Below are 23,461 nucleotides of genomic sequence, written 5' to 3' on the forward strand. Positions count from 1 at the left end.
TATATATTTAGATTGCTTGCCATCCCTTAGTCGATGTTTTGATAACATGGTGCAAAAACTAAGGCATTACTGATATTGCTTCCTACAGTCAAACAAATGACGGAATAAAATGTTTTATGACTATGTATAAACTTGTTTATATATCTTATATCTGAATCTTTAATGGCAGTATTTATGTGGCAGTCAAAGTTTACTGCTTACTCACTTACTCAAACAGCATAATTTTCATGGTTATACATGCAATACAGTGTTGTATATTTCATTCTTATTGTATCTATGCCAAAAGTATTTATTGTTAATGCAAAACATCTCGTATATAAAGATATTAAAAAATATATGGTTTTAGGAAGTGTTTTATATAATTGCTGTGTAGAAACTGATCATTATGTATATGAAATACTCATTGGAGGTAATAAGAATTTAATGGATTACTGAGTTACAAAACATACAGTTGATATAGTGTTTCCCTGTTTGATTTTTAACTTTGCTTCTATAATACGTGGATATTTTATTCCATTGCAATATGTGTGTGTGTTCAAACATTTGGGCATCTTTGATCAGACAGTGAAAATTAAGATTGATGAGGCCAAAAACCCAGTAATTAATAAAATCGAATGTTCAGTTATCCTATGAAAGATAATGTCATGTTCGTAACACAGCAATATTAGTTGCATATTTACTTTAACAAAATTTTAAAGATTTATGTATATTCATAGAGGAATGTGTGTCGTCGTCTGTATTTTGGTTGTTGAGCTGCTTATTATGTCAGTGAAATACTCTTGATATTGGTAGTGTATATTAATCTTAAAATCACCTTCATAACATTTGAATAGTTACGCACATTTATGATATTTTTAAAATGTTTAATATCTTATGAAACTAGATATATTTGGTGTAAAATTGTCCTGCACGTATACAGGGTATTTATGTTCTATCAATATCATGAACTCCAAACTTTTAAAATTGAGTCCTTTTTTTACTTAGAACTTGTTCTTTTTGGTGCATTCAAATCTGTTACTTTATTCTATATGTAATAAAGATTAAAAGATAGAATTTCCAATTTCAAATGTTTATCTTTTTTATCAGTATAAATATTTCAGGATTATTCCATCATATGATTATAATATTCAAAATACATGAATATGAAAGTCGTAAGAAGACCATATCAGGAAGTGATTGCATCAATTACGGTTGTCTACCTCATTTTAGGAATGAAGTCCCTTGACGTGTGATTTTTATGTCTATTTTGAATTTTAAAGGCATTAAATTTTTGCCCTTAGCATAAAACGATGATTTCTTTATGCTATATGAATGCACGTTCTTATTTTATAGGGATAAAATGAAAGCCACATTATATAGTTTGAATTGATCATTCGAAAGGAAAAAGTATTTTAAGAAAGGTATTTATCTAAGCGCTGTTATTCATAATCTTGTTCAACAGACATAAAACAGCTATGTCTTTCTTTATTTCGAGTCATAAACGATATATCTCATTTTCACTAACCACACTGACCACTTCATCTGAAAATATAAAAATATTTCATCAAAAAATTTTTTAAAAAGTTTTTTATCGCATTTAAAGTATAATTTTGTTGTTTTTTTAATAATAATATTAAGTCGAACATTGTGTTTGACTTGAAAATTGTCGTACAAGTAAAGGATAATACCTTTTGCTTTTACAAACATACAGATGTGTCCTGTAGCAGTTATCAGCTTGCCAGCTACTGTTGGTATCCATGACAATACAGGGCTCGTTAGCATCCTCAGGATGCCTCCAATAGAAAAAATTATGTCGACTTCCATCTGTCCACGCACCATGCTCCAGCCCAATCCAAATCTCGTCTGATCAACAAATCATAATGGAATATTAGAATATTGAATTTGATTGAAGATACACATATATTAAAGCTTAGGAATGAAAAAAATTAAATTCAAAAATAAATTGAATATCTTTAACTTTAAAATTATCAACAAATCTTAGAAGAAAATAGAAACGCAGGGCTGCATAATATTCGAAAAAAAAATTGACCGCATGACCAAAAATCACGAAAATTGGTCAGGTGAGAAATTTAGCTACTGTGCACCAAAATTAGTGTTCAGAATTACTCAACCGTAGGGAAAACGCTAAAAAAGCTCAAAACACATGCGATTTGATGACGACGAGTTTGTCAACAAATCTTGTTGCACCATTTGATGCACCTGAGGTATACACATTGTTTTTCAATATTTAGAGACGATATGAATTTCTTGCAATCTTGGTACAGTTTACAGAAGTTCCATGGGGTTTGGTTTTCGAATTGCCTAATTAATGAAAAAATTAAATTTTCCACTTAAACTTTTTACCCGTTGTCAGAGAGAGCATGGAATGGTTTTCAATCAACCGTGACGATGACGTTAATGCGAAACAGGGTCATGTTACGAACGGGTTATCCGTCCTGTCATCTCTTTAATCGGCACCTTGCTACCCCAAAAACCGCCTTTTATACAAAAGACTATTGTAATCATTACATTCACACAAAAAATGAAAGAAAACAATTTTGCAATTTGATTTTTGAACCGGTCAACTAACTGTTGTGTTCCTCTCACTGGCGCATGCGCGCGTCGCATGACTAATTTTTTGGCGTTGTTTACAATGCCCAATATAACCAGGGATTGAAAGATAAACACTCTAATGAATTCCATGCAAAGGATAAATAAGGCTCATGACAGATGCGAGGGAAAGACATTAAAGATAATGAGTTTTTGATTTTTACTTATTGCTTAAAGAGCAATTGCCGGCTTATGTGATCCTGTTCAAGGCAGGATGTTAACCCAATAGTCGCCATTTTAAATATGTTCTTACTCTCAAGCTTTAATAACTCATTAATTATTAAACAAAATCTTTGAAAAATGGGATTTTGGTTTTGTTCTCTACACATACGAGGTAAAGCAGGAGAGGGAACCAGACTGGCTTGTTTGTTTAAATTTATCTGCGGTAAGATGATTTTAAAAGTTAGATAGGATTTATATTGATAGTTTTAAAAAAAAAATATAAAAGAAAAATAAATTTAAATCACCTCCTAAGTTTACCCTGCGTTTCTTTTTCCTTTCAGTATATATTGCTGCTAAAAGAGGTAAAAAACACGAAAGTTTGAGTTTTGTGTCTTTAACTCTGAGATTCGTTCATCTACCCCCTCTTTTTCTCTCTTTAGTTCTGAACCTACTTTTATTGGCTAGATGGCTGTGGACGAATGTCAGTTCGTCTCCTGAATGTATACTGACGAGTTCCATATGACACATTTTACAAGCTTCCTGAAACAATTTATTCACAATGAAATTCGGCAACTTAAATTATGATTAATTATTTTACTGTATTCTAGCTACTCTTCACAGTTTGATAAACATGTAGTTTAAAATCGCTTATCCTAGATGATGGTACTTTTTGCAAAGAAAAAATTCTTAAAAATTGAAAATCATCATCCTACGAAAAAAGTTGTAAACTTGAGTTTAAAAGTGAATCCGTCTCAAAAGGTAGGAATTTAAGAAACTGACCCTAGCTTCCTGTTTGGTTAATCTTTGACGCCCGTGTAACTCCGAGGAATAGTATAAATGGTGGTGATATTTGACCAAATTTTCCTGATTACAGGCTCCATCTGCTCAAGAGCAATTCTTGGAGTATGATATTTCCAAGAGAATGACATTTAAATGAAAGACAGGAATACAGGTTTTCCTTCGAAGGCAGAAATAATTTTTTCCTTAAATCCAATTACAAAGGATCCCATTAACTCAAAAACTAGCATGGTACATGTAACAATCTTTAAGTTGGAATGTAAAAAAAATCGAATGGCTGTCTGTTACCAACCGTTGTTGTGATTGTTTTGGTTGTGTTGGTTATGTTGGTGTGTTGTGTGGTCAGTTGAAGAGGGAGTAATCGTTGTTGTTGTTACTGTCGTCGAATGTTTGTGATGGTGATGATGATGACTAGTGGGAGCTTTTGTCAAATGACTTGTTACTATGGGTTGTGAAGCTGTGGTGGTTGTTAATTTAGTTGTAGTAGTTTCTCTTGATGTCGGCACAGTTGATGTTGTTGGTGATGTGGCTGCTGCTGTGACTTTGGTTGTTAGTGAACCTGGGAAGCCTCGATTACAATTGTCTCTTGCACAACATTGCTGAGAAAGACTTCGTTTGCCATTCTGGACCACTGCATCACAATTCTGTAAAAAAAAACTTGATGACCTCTCTCTCTCTCTCTCTCTCTCTTAAACATGAGCACATTTTTATCAAAAATAAAAATTAAACTAGAAAAGGGGTTAAGAAATACCAAGGAGTAAATATTCTTTTCGTCATACATACAAAATTTTAGCAAATTACATTTGCTTTTCTTAATAGTTTCGTACATTATGCATATAAATGAACTATTAATTATACCTACCATGGGATTGACACAGCCTAGTCGGTACTTAAAGCTAAAACTGTCATCTATTGTTTCTGTTACTGTACACACCTATACAATAAGTATTCTTACGAAATAAAATGAATATATACACTGACAAAGATTAGGAATTATAATTAGTTATAAAATAGATATGGGAATGGAACGTTATTTCAAAATCAAAATAATGTTTGCAACCTTGTTTAAGACATATGAAATAATAAAGAATATAATTTATTTCAATAATGAGCATTTGAATATAATAAAAAAAATATATCAAAACGTTTGCAAAGTCTTCATTTTGACGATACATGAAATCGATACTATTATTCTAAAGTAAATGACAATAAATACCTCGTTTAGTAAACATTGTTTAGTGATATTACAATGGAGAGGGTTGTCCACAAAAATGCAGTTATAGCAAATGATTGCTGAACCTAAAGTGAAAATCACGATTTTATTATTTTAACACTAAAATAAAAATATTTGAAAAGTGCATTCTGGAGAGCATCTTAGAAGATAAAAATATTTCTCTTCATAAAAAATAAGTTCTAGTGTTTCAAAATGTAATATATAGTTTTACAATGGATCAAAATACAAAAAAAACAAAATAGTTTTTATGTTTATTTTTCAGGATTTGAACATGTTAATGTAGGGATGGCTGAAACGAATTTTTAAATTCCGGTAAAAAATACAAAATAGACCCACCTTTTGTCCACATGCTCATCAAAATGAGACACACTAAAAAAATAATTTGAAATATGACACAAGTTCTTCTATAAATAGTCAACAGCCTACTGATCTGGCACTAAGAATGTCCACCACTGCTTAGATGGACGTTTACCTATATTCATGTAATATACAATGATCGTGTTGGGAAATATGCATTGAGTCAAATGCTAACTGAAATTTTTCATACTAATTGTTAGTCCATTATTTATACACTGAATTGTAGACGAATTTTCCCGTTATTCCCCGATCATGACACGGAACACACGGCGGATGTGACAGGTCAGCAGGGGATACTCGCTCCTCTATGGCACCTGATGTTTTAGAGGTCTGTGTTTGCTCTGCACCTATTTAATATTGTTTTATTGACTTTTGATCTTGAATACTACTACTTATCTCCATATGTTTATTATTAGCATAATGAACAGTAATCAAGTCAAAAGTTCCTCAAAAAAGCATAAAATACAATACACCTAATATATATCTATATATATTATAATATTGTTATGCATATTTATAATATTCATGTTGAAACTCTGCTATATTAAAAGTGGTACACCAAAATAATTTGATTTTATGAGTTTATTGATGTTTTTTCTGTTCCTGTCTTATAAAGGTTAAAATTTATACTAAGTTTACTTGTATAAGAGAAAAAATTCTGAGTGACTTTGTTCAGGTACTCTTCATATATACTTTTCCGTCCATGATGATTTGACTTCCTTTCTTTAAATATTATTAAGGTATTCATACTTACAGTGCAGGGTCACCATTTTGATAGCCTTATCAGAATTCCTGCTATCTCTGTCTTGTGTATTCAATATAATCTTCCTAATCATAAGATTCATCAAAGTATCTCTAAGTCATCCATGTACAGTGTACTCTTAACTAAAATGTCCTCAGTGTAAATTTACGATGATGAAAGTTTAATTGAAATCTATCTTAAACGGTGCATTGTGCAATTTAAATGAATGTCTTATATCAATGACAATTGATGAAAAAATACCTGTACTGGTTCCGGGTGACCAGTTTACCTGACGCGGATAGTTACATATACCAACACGTTAAAAATTGTTTACATTTCATCGACGAAAGAGAAAGTAGTATTTTTTGCAAGGCAAAGATTTATGATTAAGGTCAGTTAACTACAAAGATATTTTGCAAAATCACTCCAATTTTACCTATCATATGGGGCATAAATCTTAAACTTCAAATTATTTTGTTTTACAGTTTGATGATCTATAGGTGTGATAAAAAACAAAATGGCTACGAACGACCGAGCACAACATTTCATAACGTGTGAAAAGTGCCAACGGCCTGTAGAGTTTACATGTATTCCGTGTGGAATAAAACTCTGTGGAGAATGCTCTTTGAAACACATGCGCACGAAATCAAAACGTGGACATGAACTCCGGGAATATTCCCGTTCTTTGACACAACAGTGTGACATTCACCTTAATTCTACATGTGACGTCTACTGTAAGTCCTGCTGTGTTCCTGTGTGCAGTGAATGTGTCTCTACAAATGAGCATAAACAACACGATCTTTCATCAATGTCTGTAATAAGTTCCTTTTTCGAAGCATTGATGAAAGAAGAAATTATTGAATTACAAACAAAAGTGAAAGGCAACTTTGAACAGCGTATTCAAGATATCAACAGCAATGTTTCTATGGTATCTAAGCATTTTGTACGGGTCAGACAAAAACTCAAACTCTGGGGTGAAAAATGGCACCAGGAAATAACGTCTCTTGAAGAATCGCTTGAAAAAGAACTAAAAGATGCAGAGGACAAGGCTTTGAAAATTTTGAATGAGGAAAAGGCTCTAATGGAAAGTAAGATTCAGGAGATAAGCGAATCCATCAAGAAATACGAGGACATACAAGCGTCAGAAAACCCGAAACTTCTAGTCAAATTTCAGTCTAAGCTAGACCAACTCAGTAAAATACCTACACTGAGAAAACCCTGTGTTTTTAAATTTATGCCTGCTGAAATACCATCTGACCTCAAAAATGTTTTTGGAAATTTCAAGTCATTTATTTGGCCTGTCGAATTTGCAAGTCTCTCAAAGATGAGAACATCAAAGGAAAGTAAGAAGTAGAATTATATGATTTATATAAAAATTGAATGAGATCAATCATAAATGAGATTTGTAATATTTGTCTCATTATGCTTAAAAAAGACAAAGAGTCTTTAAGAAAGTATGATTCTATTGAAAAAAATTAAATTTACGTTTCTTGAAGTTTAAAAAAAATCTTTCATTTGATCCATATAAATAATTATATCTTCTTTTTTTTGGGTTAAACTCAGTTATGTCAGTTGTTAACCAACAACATGGAAACTTATTCAACGTCCATGAAGATAACGTTTTGCACAACGACAGAGTTTCTTTATCACAAGTGAGATGCTTGATTCAACTACATCCTAAACAAAATTTTCTCTTAAAAGGCGAAGTTTTTTGTGAAAAGGTTGAGCAGTTTACATTTATTGAATTGAAATTAAAAAAAATGCCAGACCAATTTGGGCAGAAAGCAAAGTCTTTGACGAACGGGCATATCTGTGTATAGAAAGTACAAATGCAGCATCACATATGAACGATGCTTGGAAAAAAATTATTTCAGATTTATTGACAGACTTTCTTAATGATTGGTGTGATTAAAAAACATTTCTGTACCTGCCTTTCTTTGTGAAAAGTGCTATAAGAGAGTTACATGTACTATATGGATTCCCAATCCTGAAAATACAGTTTGCTACACAGAGAAAAAACAACGAAAAATATTTGTTATTGGCCAAGAAAAAGACACCGATTCCTTAACATCAACTATTGAAAAAATTGTGCGGGAATTAGAAGAAAGAACATATATAAAACATCTTTTCAATGAAACTACCTTTTTTGAAGCATTGATTAAAGACGACCAACAAATTCAACAAAAGTGAAAGTCAATTAACATTTAGATAAGGATGTTGTAAATTAAATAAACACTTAGTTGAAGTTATTCTGTGAAATATGACGTTCCTTATACTGTACTCATTTATTTACCAAATACCACATTACATGTTACTGTACAATTATTAAATATGTTTACATAAAGACAGTACATCACTTTCTGTGGTATTAAATATACAAATTGACCAGTTAAACAACAGTAAAAAGCCTGTGTTTTTAATTCTACTGTTTAAATATAATCTTACAATTGTTTTTTTTTTTATTTATAACAAGGCATCATGATATTATGTTCCAAAATTTGATAATCCAAAAGAGTTGAACCATCTATCGACTAGAAAATCCATCCAAGCGGTGGGGAGGTAGCTATTCAACCGAGCGTAAAACTGAAAAATTCAAAATGATAATAATATATAATTAAAAATAATATTTTCTCCATAACATTTCTTTTATTTTCAATAACCATATAGTTTTTAAATTTCCTTCATTAAAAGTTTTAATTGAAACAAATAAAAATGTTTATTTTAATTATATGAATTCTTGTATAACTTGAATAATTCTATAAATGATATAACACTGAAACACATATAAACTGTACTTGTGTGCTGCAATTTAGGAATAGAAATTTTTCAAAGACCTCAAAATTGAAAGGTTTTCCTTCAAAAGAGAACAAATCTCTAAAATACAAGTATTGCAAGTCGCCTTCATTCCATTGCTAAAAACACTCTTCTGCCTGCATTAAGAATTCAAACGCCAGCAAATTTTTTAAAAACACATAAAACTTCATCTATAGAAAAAAAACTGTACATACACAATAGTAATCAATAAGTCCTTTTGACACAAGTGTTATCCACTAAGTTTTATAACAAGTAATGTGTTTAAAGGAAAAGGTCTATAAGGTCTTAAAGAAAAGGTGCTTTAACTTGAAAAAATGGTAAATGACAGGTTCAATTCTTTTTGGAATCAGTTTTGTCAGTTGTAAACAAGCAGCATGGATACATATTCAACGTCCAAGAAAACAAAGTTTTGCTTGACAGCACGTGTTCCTCGTCAAAATTTAAATTCCGGCTACATAAAACTTTTCTCACTTCTGAGTCAGCATTGTTCCACATCTCATCTACATCTCTTTTCAGACGTTTAAACTGAAAATTATGTGAAAATTTTCCACTGGAAAATTGGAACAATTATTTCTTTTGACTTGGAACGTGCCTTCGCGACATTAGTTAATGGATGGAAATCAAAAAAGAAATGTCAGACCAAGTTTGTTGTGTTGCCATAAAATTATTGGTCAAGAAAAAAACCAGCAACATGAAAATGATTGTGCGGGAATTTTCAATTTTCTGAGAAATCTTTAGAGAAGATCAATGAATTAACATTTAGATAAGGATCCTGTGAAATAAATGAACATCTAGATGAAGATTCTGTGAAATAAGGCTTTACATATACTCATTCATCTAACAAAAACCACATTACATGTTATTGCACAATTTTTAAATGTATGTGCATGCATGACAACACTTCATCACTTTCTGTGGAATAAAATACTAGTTTATTATTAACAGATCAATTACACAACTGTTAATTGTAAACAAAAACTGCGAAGTAAAAAGTAGTTGTACTGCAGAATTTAGCTTTGGGTAGTGGAACAAGATTTTACTACATAGATAACATTCTCAGATTAGCTCAGTCTAAGACGATGGCCTTACATTGTTGCCTCTGAGAATTCCAGTAACTCCTCCAAACTCCCCTGGTTCAACAATGACAACTTTTACCCCAAACTTCCTCATTTCAAGTCTAAGACAGTCGGAGAAGTTCTCCCCGCCATATTTAGTGATTCCATAGACCGATATTCTGGGAAGTGACACTCTGCCTTTTACACTCGTGTTATTTATAATTCGACCTATTAGGTATTAAAATTATTGTAAAATGTTGATAAGGAAAACAGAGCGATCTAAAATAGTTATAAACAATGTAACAATATAATTTACTTTAAAAAAAAATATACCAAAGCCAGTTGAATTGTATGAGGAAAAGCAAAATGGTCAAAATCAGACTACGTGATTTTTCACCATTTTGTTTTCCTCATAAAATTTACCAGGTTTGGTATATAAATGTAAACTTATTAGCATTATATTAGCTCTAAGCTAACATATTCTGAAGTTTGTTTTCATCTATAAACCTTTACTAAGAATGATTTGTTAATATTTGTTATTTAATTAAAAATTAGCTGTATTAACTAACATTTTCCAAATCTATTTCATATTCAAGACTAAGGTGAAATTCAAAAAATGATCCATTTTTCTAAGCCTGTGAGATGATATTAGGTCTCCTCCAAAGAAAACAAATCGTTTGTATCATATGTCCTTCATTCAAACTTCAATTACTTAGATACAGTCTAATGAATTCGATACTCTAAGACATACAGACACATATATATTTTATATTAAGAAAGTCTATACAATCATTATTGTACTTTAAGATACCTTTGGATTTTCTAATCATGGGTAGAAATGTCTTCGTAACGTTTATCAAGCCAAAAAGATTTACTTCCGCTATACGTCTGTACATATCCATTGTACAAAATTCTATGTCGCCCCAACAGTCTATACCAGCGTTATTAACAACAGCCCAGAGACCTACAAATTAAAGTTGCACTTGAACATTAAGAAACACGCATAATTAAGACAACATTCGATAAATATATCCGAAAAAGGGATTGATAATGTAAAAAAAGAAAGATGCGCGATGAAGAAATTTTAATTCATTTCTTGCACCATTAATAGAGTTAAGGACACTAATAATAACTATTTAGAATCAAATAAAAAGCCGTTTCTTTTTTACATAGAATGTATTTACCACACCCAGTTTGTTTGTGCAGTGTCTCCACATAACTTTTGGCAGCTCTGATTTGTTTCTCTTTCGTGACGTCCAGCTGTATGACATGAAGACGGTTAGAACATGATTTTGTTAATTCTGATGCCTCAGGCCCATCTCCCACCAGACAGCCAGCAAACACATGGAACCCCATGTCATCTAGGCGTCTAGCTAGGTCATGTCCAATTCCTGAAAACAAACGCAACAGTCAGTAAAATTGATGCTACAGTAAACTCATCTTAGAGTAGAAAGCCCGCCATTACTGGTTTAAATATAGAATATGATAATAAAATATCTTTGTGAGGCATGGTGAAGAGGGTTTTTTTTAAATCTTAAATATATTTCACATATATGCAACTTTCTTGATTATTTTTGCACTTTTTTCACTTTATAATTTAAATATTTTTCAAACACTTCATTTAAAGAAAAATCAATCCAAGTTTCAATCAAATCAAATTTATATCAATCAAACAGTTTTACAGCAACCACAATTTTATATAAGCTGAATTCAACATTCTTCCTTTATTCAGGTCAATATATATGCCTAAATTTCTTGCAACACTTCACTATGCTTCAGGTTCTTGCCACCTTGCATAAATGTTTGCATACCCATTGCGAAAGGTATACAAAAATGACTTCCTTTGCACACTTACCGGTATCACATCCTGTAATCAGTACTCCCTGACCCCTGACTGTAATCCTCTGTATACCGGAGGCACGTGCATTATACCACAGATACCACACGATAACCAAAACCACCAAAAGAACTACCTGCCACATACCTAAAGCAATAATGCAAAAAATACGAGAGATGGTACTTAAATGCACACATGAACTGAAATATGTACTTTTTATGCAAAGTAAAATCCTGGTGTGTGGACACAAACTATTTACATATTATCAAATACTAGTACCCTACCTGGAACAGTAAATGGCGCTCTCTTCTGAACAATTGATAACAAAGATATAGGTAGAAATGTAGGTCATAGAATTCCTCAACACAAGAGAATTCACCGGATCAGGATATCTTAGTTTTGTATACATGTTTGAACGTTCAAAGTACTGAAAGCACTTATGGGGGTTGAACATGGTGTAAAATAAAATCTTTGATCGGGAGGTTAAGTGAGTGAACTATATTATTATTTCAAATGCAGACAACTGTTTCAGATTTCTTGAGTTGCAACAATCTTGAGAAAGACATTCAGAGACATTAAATAGCAAAAAAATGAATGGGTCATAATGCTTGCCTGCCTACATTAGTCCTTTTTAAAATATACCCTGCTTGAAAATTATTAATTAATATTATATATATATATATATATATATATATATATATATATATATATATATATATATATATATATATATATATATATATATATATATATATATATTGTACACCTTCTATTACTTTAATTTTCATCCTATACATATTTTGGGTTTCCCATTGCAAAACATGGACACTGCCAATATATTCATATTAGAGGCGGTTGATCATTTATATAATTCACCGCTCACAGTCTTCAAATTTGTAATATATTTTTCCTTGGCACCTTTTCCCATGTGTTCTGAATTTTCAGTTTCGCAGGAATAATATCAATGTTGATAAAATGTGGATTTTAACACACAGCATCCTTTTAAGAGCTAACAGGTTTGTTATATAAAACTTCTCTGTGAATGTAAATGTATTTCAATTACACGAACATTATACATGGTGTACGTCAGAACTTAATCTTTTTTTAATATTGTGAAGAAAACAAGAGGCCCATGGACCACATCGCTCACCTGAACACTGTGGCTAGTAAAAGTATAAATTGGTTTATTATTGAAAAGGTAAAATCCAAAAGTAGTCCCATGAACAACCATGGATTTTCTATGAGAAGATGATTTTTAAAGAATTTTCCTATATATTTCTATGTAAAACTTTACAAGGAAATATATTACCCCCGGGGGTCAAATGATTTGAAGAAATTTGAATCTACACTACCTGAGGATGCTTCCATATAAATATAATCATTCATGCCTTTGCTATTCTTGAGAAGATTTTACAAGAATTTTCCTACATATTTCTATGTAAAACTTTGGTCGGCCATTGTGGCCCCGCCCTACCCCTGGGGGTCATGCACTTTAACAAATTTGAAATCACACAATTTTCCATATAAAAATTATGAATTATGGCTTGGTCATTTTGAGAAGAAGATTTTTAAAGAACCTATATATTTCATTGTAAAACTTTGGTCGGCCATTTTGGCCCCATAATGAACCCCCGTTATTAGTCATGCCATTTTTGAACAAACTTGAATCTACACTACCTGAGAGATTTCATAAGTTTCATCATTCCTGGCACAGTGGTTCTTGAGAAGAAGATTTTTAAAACATGCCACCAAATTTTCATTAATTGCCAATTATCTCCCCTTGAATCAGGGCATGGCCCTTCATTTGAACAACCTTTTCCCCTTCACCCAAGGATGCTTTGTGGCAAGTTTGGTTGAAACTCCCATGCGGTTCTGAGAAGAAGTCGAAAATGTGAAAAGTTTACAGACAGACAGACAGACAGACAGATATATCGGACAGACAGATGGACAGATTATCAGACGGAACAAAATGTGATCAGAAAAGCTCACTTGAGCCTTCGGCTCAGGTGAGCTAAAAAGCAATACCAAGTTAAAAACAAATATTTTATGACCAAACATAAAAACAGTGGTATATGTGAGAGTTTGTGTGCGTACAAATTATCTGGTATGTTTGTTTTTTTTATTAAAAAAATATACTTCATTTTGTTGTTCTTAATCGCGATTTTACGAAAACATCGGTGTCCGTTTTGGGTTTTAACATTTATAACAGAGTACTAGATTTACCGCTTTTGGCAGGTGATACTGCTGATTTAGTAATAAATACGCATGTTTCCTAAAGTTTTTATGCATTAATGAATTTATTTAAACCAAGAAGATGTTCATGAAAAGTTTGAATAAATTATGTGCACTGGTAAAAAAGAAATTGCTAAATATCCGGTACCGTCGGGCATCGATGCAATTTAACGCTTGCCGTCAGCAAATATTCGTATCTCTTTCAGTGTATGACGCTACACTACAAATGTTCCATTACGAAAAACTTTTGAGGTTCTTTATGATTTAGTTTTACTTTGAACGAAATAATATTCAAAATAAGATTACTTTAACATTACGTATACTTATATTATGAAAATTAGATCAATTTGAAAATGACATGAACTATTTGTGGCGGATGGTTATGCATGTTTTTTTGAATATCATCGGAGTAAATTGTTACACAGTAGCCTCGCTTTCGGTTCTTTATAATCAACACAAATTACTGCGCATGTTAAATGCGTGATGACCATGGGAAATTGAACATAGTTCAACTCCCAAAAATCAAAACTTTCCATACCTTTTTTCAACAAACTTAGCACATAGAGCTTCTTTTTTTAATCTATTGAAATGAGTGAAATGTATATAGCAAAATGGCTAAACACAATGACATTCCTAATTAACAGGCAAATCCTTTATATATATATATATATATATATATATATATATATATATATATATATATATATATATATATATATATATATAATCCTATATATATATATATATATATATATATATATATATATATATATATATATATATATATATATATAGTAAAAGTAAGGAATGTATTCAAAAAATTTCAAAGGAGAATGCAAAAACAAGTATTACAATTTTCTTAAATCAGACCACAATCTTTATTTCAAAGTAAATGCATGTACTTTTTGTAGGTAGTGAAATGAATGTCAAGTTTGGGCTATATCATTCTCTTTTTTAAATATACATGTAATTAAAAACAGTGGAGAAGAAGATACTCTTAATTTCTGACATTCTTGAATCGTGTATGATTAATGTTAAGCCATGGCCCCAGGACAAAGGGACATTTTTATAACCTCAACGTTAGTTTTAAATATTTTTAAAATTTGCAATAAGCAAGATGGGTTTAAGTTAAAATACCTATAAAGGGTTCCTAAACTTTACAAATCCTTACAAAGAAATATATAACGGGTTGCAGCAAATGTTCTACCAAGCCTTTTTCTTTACTCCTCATTAGAATATTAAACCATGGTGAATGGAAAAACTTAAGGAGAACTGTTTACTAAAATAGTCAAGGTGGCAAAAATAAAATATGGACGCTCAAAAATCCAAGGCACTTTAACACAATTTGAAATCACACAATTTTACTAACATAGAAATTATCAGAACGTACGATTTTTCTAAACTTTTTTCACAACTTTTCCCTACGATTTGATTAAGTCCAGGCTTTTTTGGACTAGTAATGAAACTCGTTATAAATCACTTGCCATTTTTGTTTAAAAACACTCTGTACAAACAACTTGAAGTATTTTTAAGCTGATGATAAAGAGATACTGTTTCTGATTGACAATATCAATGAGTTCTTGCAGAGCAGTCTTCCCACATGAAGGAGATGGATATCAATCATGTGCTCATATATTAGCAAAACCTTTTTTGTCTTGATATGATGTAGAACTTATTTAAAATCTCAAGCATGTGAAGAAAACACTCTTTGTGGACTTTATATTCTACATTTAGGTATATCGACAACGGACATGTATTATCAAATAGATACTTCAATTCATACGTAGATTCGATATATATACCAGTGAGCTTAAAATAAAATATGCTACAGAGTAGTATTTTTAATATTAAAAAAACACCAAACATCTACACTTTATGATAAACGTGATGAATTCAATTTCGTCAATTTCCCTAACTTTTCTAACAATATACCATTTAAACCTTCATAAGGTGTTTATGTCTCTAACTCTATTCGTTTTAGTCTATTGGTAAACAAGATAAATAACGTCCAATGTCATTCTACAAGGGCTGTTCAATACATAATGTCCTCGGTGCTCGGAAAGAAGCAAAAGACGCTTTTCAATGATTTAGTCTTCATGATTTTACTTATTAATCTCTTTTAATTAAAACACATGTCCGTAACATTTTTTATCCAATTTCTGATTGTTTTTAGAACTCAATTTTGGGTATGACCCTTAGTATACTGGAAAATGGCAGATCCAATGATTTCCTGGACTTGTTTTTTCCTTCTGAAAGGTGTTTTTTTCAAGTTTAGAAATAGAAACAAGTCAAAAAATCATAGATCTGGCGAATATTGTAAATGTGAAAAAAACATTAACTTTCTGTTTATCCCTAAAACCCCTTTACTCTTCGGGGCGTGCGGGTTTGGATGCTGTCATGAAGAAATTTAATGTAGTGGATTCCTGATTCTAGGTCCTTCCTCTAATAAACCTTTCGATTTGTTTTGCAAAAAAAACTTTCTAGACTCCTCCAGAAATTAAACTGTCTCCCCGAGTACGAATGTGAACAACAAAACTACTAATATTTGAGAAAATTGCATATAAATCTGTCTTTGTGCTCTTTCATACCTTTGCTCTTGTCAGACCTTCGCTGTTTTTATCAAGTACATCTTCTTGTAAATTTTGTTTTGAGGGTTTTAAGCAATAGATTCATGTTGCTATATCTGTTTGAATATCAAACATGAGAAAATTGCATATAAATCTGTCTTCGTGCTCTTTCATACCTTTGCTCTTGTCAGACCTTCGCTGTTTTTATCAAGTACATCTTCTTGTAAATTTTGTTTTGAGGGTTTTAAGCAATAAATTCATGTTGCTATATCTGTTTGAATATCAAACAAACGTGGATAATTACATTTACTGATACTTTAAAATAATTGTTAAGACATTCGTACACGCTGTCATTTTCACTCGTTTTTCAAAATATAGGGTGACGTTTGAGTACCAAGCTTTTTTACGGTCAAGCGTTTCTTAAAAACAGTCTAAACTACTCCCGATATGGTGATTATCAAATTTGCTATGTGTCCTAAAGTCATTTTTGTTGAAATTTGGCAAACGGTACATAAGTTGTTATAATTTTTGTTGGCAATGATGGTACCCATTTTTGATGCCCATTATATAATTTTTTATCATGGAAATCAACCTGCTAATTTGTCTATAAAACAGGCATTGGTTGCTGTAAATGTCACATATTTCAGTGAATATTTCTTAGGGATTTTTAACAAGTTTTACAGCAGCTTTAATGATGCTTTTATTTTCACTCTAGTTTACTGATTCTTTACAACTCATTTATGATGCAGTGTCTCGAATAGCCCTTGTTTTCCACAGCTTCTCACAATGAAACTATGTGATGAAAAGTGGTCACATAAACTGTTATAAATTCATTAAAGATTCAATTATGAGAGAAAGTCAAGTTTAATGTCATATGATATCTGTATTGTATGCCATACAGTTCAGGACATTATTTATTGCACAGCCCTCGTATTGTCGATGCAATGACCCCGTCAGCAAATATACGTAAACTATCATTAATCAAAATGCTAACAGACGTTCTGCATATTATTCGACTAAAATCGTATCATGGAACTTGAAGCAATATTTTCATTGTTAATTTCAACACCCTGTATCTTGAAATTAATGTGTTGATCATTTGTTTTTGGTTTTTTTAGTCTAAATTGTTATCTCTTGTTTTCTTTTTTACGCCTCCACACTATGGTAGACCTTTATTTGCGGGTTTCAAGGGATTTGTTAAGAAATTGATTTCCTTTTCAATTTCTTCTGGTGGCATTGAAGAGGAGCTATTTCTTAGCAAGAAAGTATGTCCTTAAACAATATGCATTTTACAATATACTGCTGGATCTTGGTTTCATATTTGTGTCTATTAGCAAAACAAAATCACTATTTGCAAATTTCTTTGCTCCAAAAATGCTTTTTCTTTGAATCATTTTATTATTTTTATGTATCTTAATGCAAACCAAAAAATCAACGGTAACTTTATGAATAACGGATTCATGCCATCAGGTTCCAAAATGTGATTCTCCAGAAGAGTTGACCCATCTATCAATTATAAAATCCAAAAAAAAGCTTTTTATTTAGCATACACTGAAAATAATTAGAAATTAACATTAAACAATTAATTACAGTACCGTCATATTTTAGTAAATGTATTATCAGCAAGCATATTTATTTTCCAGATGATTAATTAATCTTAGTCTTCATATTTTATTCAAATGATAATTTGATTATGCCTAATTTATGTCAGATTTATAGATATACACAGTGCAAAATTGTGTGAAAGAAAGTCGTATATTATATATTTACTTTTTAGGGCAAACATTTCTAAGTCAAAGCAAGCTGCTCTCACCCAGAACCAAAATACATATTTTTTTTCAAATATCTTCTGAATCATCTTTTTGATAACACCAGCCATGTGTATGTATTTAACCTAAACTTGCAATGAAAAACCCCAACATCCTTCCTTAAAGGAATGAAATGTAACATACATTACAGAAATCAATCAGTCCCGATCCACCATCCACTAGGTATCTACTTCTGGGATTTTCTAGCGTCAAAGCGTCAACAAACGCGTCATTGACCTTGGTGTCATTTAAAAGAGCCATAATTAGTCCGGAAAAGTATGCATATCAAATATGTAAAGTCTCACTTCAGTATCAGCTTTATCCCACATTTCCTCTTTATCACGTTTTAAACGTTCAAACTAAAATAAATTGAAGTAAACCTGTTATACTCTCTTGTTTATTCCAAGAGCATGCAACACCAGATTTTTATGGCTATAGGAGAATTTCATGTTATTTATTATTGTATGAAATCGTTTAAAAAAAATTTACAAAATTACAATTTTGTCTAAGTATATTCGGAAAAAAGCTAAGATGTAAATGTAATATACATTATTTTCTTTTGAAACAATTCAAATGTGCTTAAAGTATCATGAATTTTTAATACATCTTTTAAATAACAAAGCATGCAAAAATAAAAAAAATAAAAAAGAAAAGAATATTCTATTTAAAGTTTAAGTCGGAAAAATAAGTCGTCATATTTATAATTTCATAGTTCTTAAATACAAGTACGACATAAACTGCAGAGGTTTTTTTTTATTGCAAAACTCTAAAAATGACTTGATTTAATTGTAAATAAGGAAAAAATAAACAATTCTCTTTTAGCAGATGAGTTTCCTATCCTTAGTTCTAGGTAAACAAAAATCAGGATTAAAAATCATACATTGCTACCTATACGAATTCCTGTTACCCCTCCAAAATTCCCTGGCTCAACAATGACAACTTTTACTCCAAACTTCCTCATTTCAAGTCTTAGACAGTCTGAGAAATTTTCCACGCCAAACTTAGTGATTCCATAGACCGATATTCTAGGAAGTGACACGAGGCCTTTTACACTCGTGTTGTTCACAATTCGACCTATTATAAAGGATAACGTTTATATGTTGCAGGATTTTAAAATATAAAAATATCAAAATTAGAAAAAAAATTCATTCTTATAAGATAGACGCGAAGAATGATCACGAATAGATGTAGGCACACTGATAAAGTACACTGAGATTTGTTTTAATTTTTTTGCAGATTTTTTGAAAATGTCATTCATAGTAGTATGACCTTTATATATTCTAAACTTCTGAATATTTACAAGTGTTTTCACCAAATTATTGTGTTATATGTCCAATTCACAAATTTTGTTCTTCTTTCTTTAAAATAATCTTTTCTTCAAATAATTCAATATATATGATATTATATTCATAATTTCTTATCATGCTTAATACCTTGAGATTTTCTAATCATGGGTAAGAAAACTTTTGTGACGTTTATCATGCCGAAAAGATTCACTTCCGCCACACGTCTATACATATCTATTGTACAGAATTCTATGTCTCCATAAAAGTCAATCCCTGCATTGTTGATCACAGCCCACAGACCTAAAGAAAATTACATGTGATTACTTTTTTAGATAAGAAGATAAAGTTGTGACAAAAATTTCCTTGATAAAATAATTAATATTGAAGCGGTTAATAAGTGAGTAAAAATATGCTGATAAGGTTAACTTTCATCCTGTAAAAAATAATAATATTAAACGAAAATATTAAAAAAAAAAAAAAAAAAAAAACTTTTTCATGATGTGCTAAATTTCTTCAGAAAGGAAAATTAATGAATTTTATATACTATAGAAAAAAATATAGTAATTTACAAACCACACCCAGTTTGTTCGTGCACCGCCTCCACGTAACTTTTGGCAGCTCTGATTTGTTCCTCTTTTGTGACGTCCAGCTGTACGACATGAAGACGTTTAGAACAAGACTTTGTTAATTCTGCTGCCTCAGTTCCATCTCCCGACAGACAGCCAGCAAACACATGGAACCCCATCTTATCCAGGCGCTTAGCCAGGTCATGTCCAAATCCTGAAAAAAAGGAACTGTACATCTAATCCGGCCACTTTGAATGCCTTGTCCAAATCTTGAGAAAAAAAATTAACTAATTTAACAGAATATTTAGGGTTTGGAATTTATTTAGAACTGGTACCTCATCAAGTCATCTTGATCGAAATTGAGAGACATCTACATGTAATTTGTCCCAAAGAGTTCTTACAGTTGGCTTGAACAATATAATTTTTAGCCAGGCTTATTGCTCAAAGAGCAATTGCCGGCTAATGTCATCCTGTTCAAGGCAGGAAGTCAACCCCATAGTCGCAATTTAAAAGTTACGTGCAAAAATATAGTTCTTACTCTCAACCGCTTTTGAGATAATACAAACGCTAAATAAAGCAACAAAAATAAAACGAAGTTTTATCTATATAAATAAACATTAGTAGTAATGACTTTGAAAACTTCAGTCCTAAGTCAAAGAACATAGTTCATTTGCGTAAGGATTTTTGATAATCAGGGTTATCGTAGTTCTCTACACATACGACGTAAATCAGGAGAGGGAAACCAGACTGACCTGTTTGTTTACACTCAGCTACGGTACCAGATTAATTCTGATTCTGACAAAATCGGACCGTGGTATTAGGATTGGAAAACTCACTGTCAGTGTCTTATCATTTATATTGATAGTATTAAAATAATTTTTCATCAGAATATATTTACATCCACTGAATATTTTCTACTTTATTTCTTAAGAAAACCCATTGCGTTTATCACTGCATAAACTACATTAGGCATGGCGCCGGTACAGATTTCTTGATCAGTGGCTGTTCCATCAATGAAACGTATAAAGACGTTCGCATCATTAATACAATAATTAATCTTTTTAATCCTACTTTAAATGATTATTTAAACAGATTTAAATATAAACAATAAAATGTTTTCTTCGTTTGATATTACTGGAATTAACGGTCGCAGCTATTGCAGAAAAAAATTACATAACCCGCTTACGCGGGTTATGTATTTTTTCTGCAACAGCTGCTTCCGTTAATTCCAGTAATAACAAACAAAGAAAGAATTTTATTGTTTAAATAAACGTGATTCATGTAAGAAATTCATTCTACTCTGTAAATGAGCCCGGTTCTCTGTACTTCTGAGTACTTTGATAATGAATCTTAGCAGTAATGATACACTTTACGATGGTGAGTGAAGCATTTTTTCCAAAATGGCTGTGGTTTCCAAAGAAACAATAAACGTAATTTTGAGAAAAATTTCATTTTTGCTAATCAAGGGTCTCTAATCTCCTGATATATATCCTCCCAAACCATTGGACTGTGGAAGGTGCTATCGAAAGTCCAGATTTTTTTTTTGAGCTATGATTGACATTCAGAGTGTGTGATTGGAGTAAATGATATTGTTCGACCAATCAGCGATTGATTTTGTATATGATATCTCTGAACGGGATACAGTTTCAAAACATAAGCGAAAAATCCGTAATATAACGTGCCTTACTTCCCGTTCACACGGAGCTGCGACTTTACGACGATCATCCTGTTCAAGCCACGATGTTAAAAAGTTTTGGATCGAGGCGGATCGGAGCCGATCGGTGTCTACTTCGAGCAACTTGGCAAAGTATGGTCTTCATTACGACCGCACTACAAAGCCCCTTCATCAAACGCGCTCCTATCACGCTTCTAATACGAATATTACGCGGACTGTTGCCGACCAGCGGGCGTGTTTACGGCGTTTACGCTACGCTGCCACTACGACATACAAGATCATAGATGACTTTACAACGATATCGCGACGGTGGTGCCGATCATATTACGATTGTATGACGCTCCTGGTACGATTTTGGCGATGATGTATATATATATATATACATGTATCTTGCAACGGCGGATTTTTCTGGTAGGATTTTGTATATATGATTTTTCATGGCCTTTACCACGTGCTTTACGGGGCATTTTCAATTGAAACTGTAACAAGATGTGAAAAGTTCGAAGACTCAACTGCAAATGATCGTCAAGAATAGTGTTACCCTTTACAGTAGTAGTTGACTGATGATGATAGGCTATAAAAACAAACTGCTGCCTGATAGGTCGTGGTATGATCGGCGTAAGGTCATTGTAGGTCTTCGTAGGATCGACAGAGAATTCGTAGTGGGAACGTAGTAAGAACGTAGTGTGAGCGTTGTAGGAGCGGACTACACAAGTTCCTACGCTTTTACTGCGCTTTTACTACGATCACGGAGATCTCTCCACGATGCTTCCGCGCTGCTTGTACGATTACAGCGCTTTTATTACGCTCTTTTTACGATTTTACCCCAATTCTTGTTTTGAGCTTGTTCAAAATTGTTGAAAATAAGCGTGGCGAGAGCGCAGAGCTCGCCGATCATTAGCTGCAATAATGTAGCCCTCTCCGAAATAAGATAAAAAAAAATCGGAGAGGGCTACATTATTGCAGCTAGCCGATCATGAAGACCATACCGCGATCATACTGCGCTTATGAAGATCCCACTACGTTTTTTTCCTGCGATCGGCCACGTTTTTGGCCACGCTTTAATCGCAGTAGAAACGGAGTCTATGTGTGAACGGGGGGTTACGAATAAAATAGATGAAATAAAATAAAAAGCTCAAAATACCTTTGTAACGTAAACTGTCAAGATTTGTACAGCATACGAAGCCAAAAAAAAAAACTATGCTAGCGAAGATGGAAAATTTAAGAATAATAATTGCTTTAACTGTGTTTCACTCCAAATTTGCAATAATAAAATTTAACGATTTTTGAAGTTTTCTATTTAGATTTAATAATGTGTCAGATTTTCAAAGTTACCAGCATTAGAAATAAGTGTGTGTCTTCAGGTCCTGCCATTAAAAGCCATGTTCAAAAAAATTCCGACATTGATTGACAAAAGTCATTTTGATAAAACACTATGGTGGAGTAAAATCAGACAAAGAGCATAGAAAAATAAAAGGATGCACAAAAGTTTACAACTATAACCATCAGTTTTGTCAAAAGATTACTACTTACCAGTATCACATCCGGTGATCAAAACTCCCTGACCCCTGACTGTAATTCTTTGTGTTCCGGAGACACGTGCATTATACAGATACCACAGTAAAATGGCTACCACCCCAAAAACAAGAAAATGTAACATTTCTTTAGAAATTTGGAAATTAATAACTTGTCCCTAAGTTGCACAAAACGAATCAGAATTGCGATTCGGGCACAAGATT

General features: G+C 32.0%; 3 protein-coding genes and 1 pseudogene across 3 annotated transcripts; 1 reads left to right on the forward strand and 3 right to left on the reverse strand.

Annotated features, from left to right (window-relative positions):
• Positions 1-1,393: 1,393 nt before the first annotated feature.
• LOC134228974 (lymphocyte antigen 75-like) lies at positions 1,394-5,927 on the reverse strand. Its single transcript, XM_062710675.1, has 9 exons — positions 5,895-5,927; positions 5,120-5,152; positions 4,766-4,848; positions 4,412-4,483; positions 3,842-4,193; positions 3,532-3,632; positions 3,204-3,291; positions 1,668-1,842; positions 1,394-1,521 (listed from the first exon to the last, which is right to left on the reverse strand). Exons 1-9 carry the CDS (start codon positions 5,908-5,910, stop codon positions 1,518-1,520), a joined length of 924 nt encoding a protein of 307 aa, XP_062566659.1. The 5' UTR covers positions 5,911-5,927; the 3' UTR covers positions 1,394-1,517.
• Positions 5,928-6,163: 236 nt separating this feature from the next.
• On the forward strand, positions 6,164-7,702 carry LOC134228969 (E3 ubiquitin-protein ligase TRIM45-like). Its single transcript, XM_062710669.1, has 3 exons — positions 6,164-6,273; positions 6,368-7,225; positions 7,446-7,702. The coding sequence occupies exons 2-3, from the start codon at positions 6,400-6,402 to the stop codon at positions 7,700-7,702; spliced, it is 1,083 nt and encodes a 360-aa protein (XP_062566653.1). The 5' UTR covers positions 6,164-6,273; positions 6,368-6,399.
• Positions 7,703-8,148: 446 nt separating this feature from the next.
• On the reverse strand, positions 8,149-23,435 carry LOC134228976 (D-beta-hydroxybutyrate dehydrogenase, mitochondrial-like; annotated as a pseudogene).
• On the reverse strand, positions 10,570-11,859 carry LOC134228975 (estradiol 17-beta-dehydrogenase 2-like). The gene is made up of 3 exons (XM_062710676.1): positions 11,607-11,859; positions 10,941-11,142; positions 10,570-10,715 (listed from the first exon to the last, which is right to left on the reverse strand). The coding sequence occupies exons 1-3, from the start codon at positions 11,731-11,733 to the stop codon at positions 10,697-10,699; spliced, it is 348 nt and encodes a 115-aa protein (XP_062566660.1). The 5' UTR covers positions 11,734-11,859; the 3' UTR covers positions 10,570-10,696.
• Positions 23,436-23,461: the final 26 nt, after the last annotated feature.

The sequence above is a fragment of the Saccostrea cucullata genome, unplaced genomic scaffold (assembly GCF_032062105.1).
Source record: "Saccostrea cucullata isolate Sc308-1 unplaced genomic scaffold, CSIRO_AGI_Scuc_v1 ctg59, whole genome shotgun sequence".
NCBI lineage: Eukaryota > Metazoa > Mollusca > Bivalvia > Ostreida > Ostreidae > Saccostrea > Saccostrea cuccullata.

What these genes read in the sequence shown, in the direction of transcription:
- LOC134228969 (XM_062710669.1), top strand. Translation starts at nt 6,400, where the DNA reads ATGGCTACGAACGACCGAGCACAACATTTCATAACGTGTGAAAAGTGC. An exon ending in GATGAGAACATCAAAGGAAA is followed by an intron (nt 7,226 to 7,445) that starts GTAAGAAGTAGA and finishes GGTTAAACTCAG; the next exon opens with TTATGTCAGTTGTTAACCAA.
- LOC134228975 (XM_062710676.1), bottom strand. Translation starts at nt 11,733, where the DNA reads ATGTGGCAGGTAGTTCTTTTGGTGGTTTTGGTTATCGTGTGGTATCTG. An exon ending in GATTACAGGATGTGATACCG is followed by an intron (nt 11,143 to 11,606) that starts GTAAGTGTGCAA and finishes GTTTGTTTTCAG; the next exon opens with GAATTGGACATGACCTAGCT.
- LOC134228974 (XM_062710675.1), bottom strand. An exon ending in TAGGCTGTGTCAATCCCATG is followed by an intron (nt 4,194 to 4,411) that starts GTAGGTATAATT and finishes TTTTTTTTACAG; the next exon opens with AATTGTGATGCAGTGGTCCA. An exon ending in TAACCAAACAGGAAGCTAGG is followed by an intron (nt 3,292 to 3,531) that starts GTCAGTTTCTTA and finishes AAATTGTTTCAG; the next exon opens with GAAGCTTGTAAAATGTGTCA.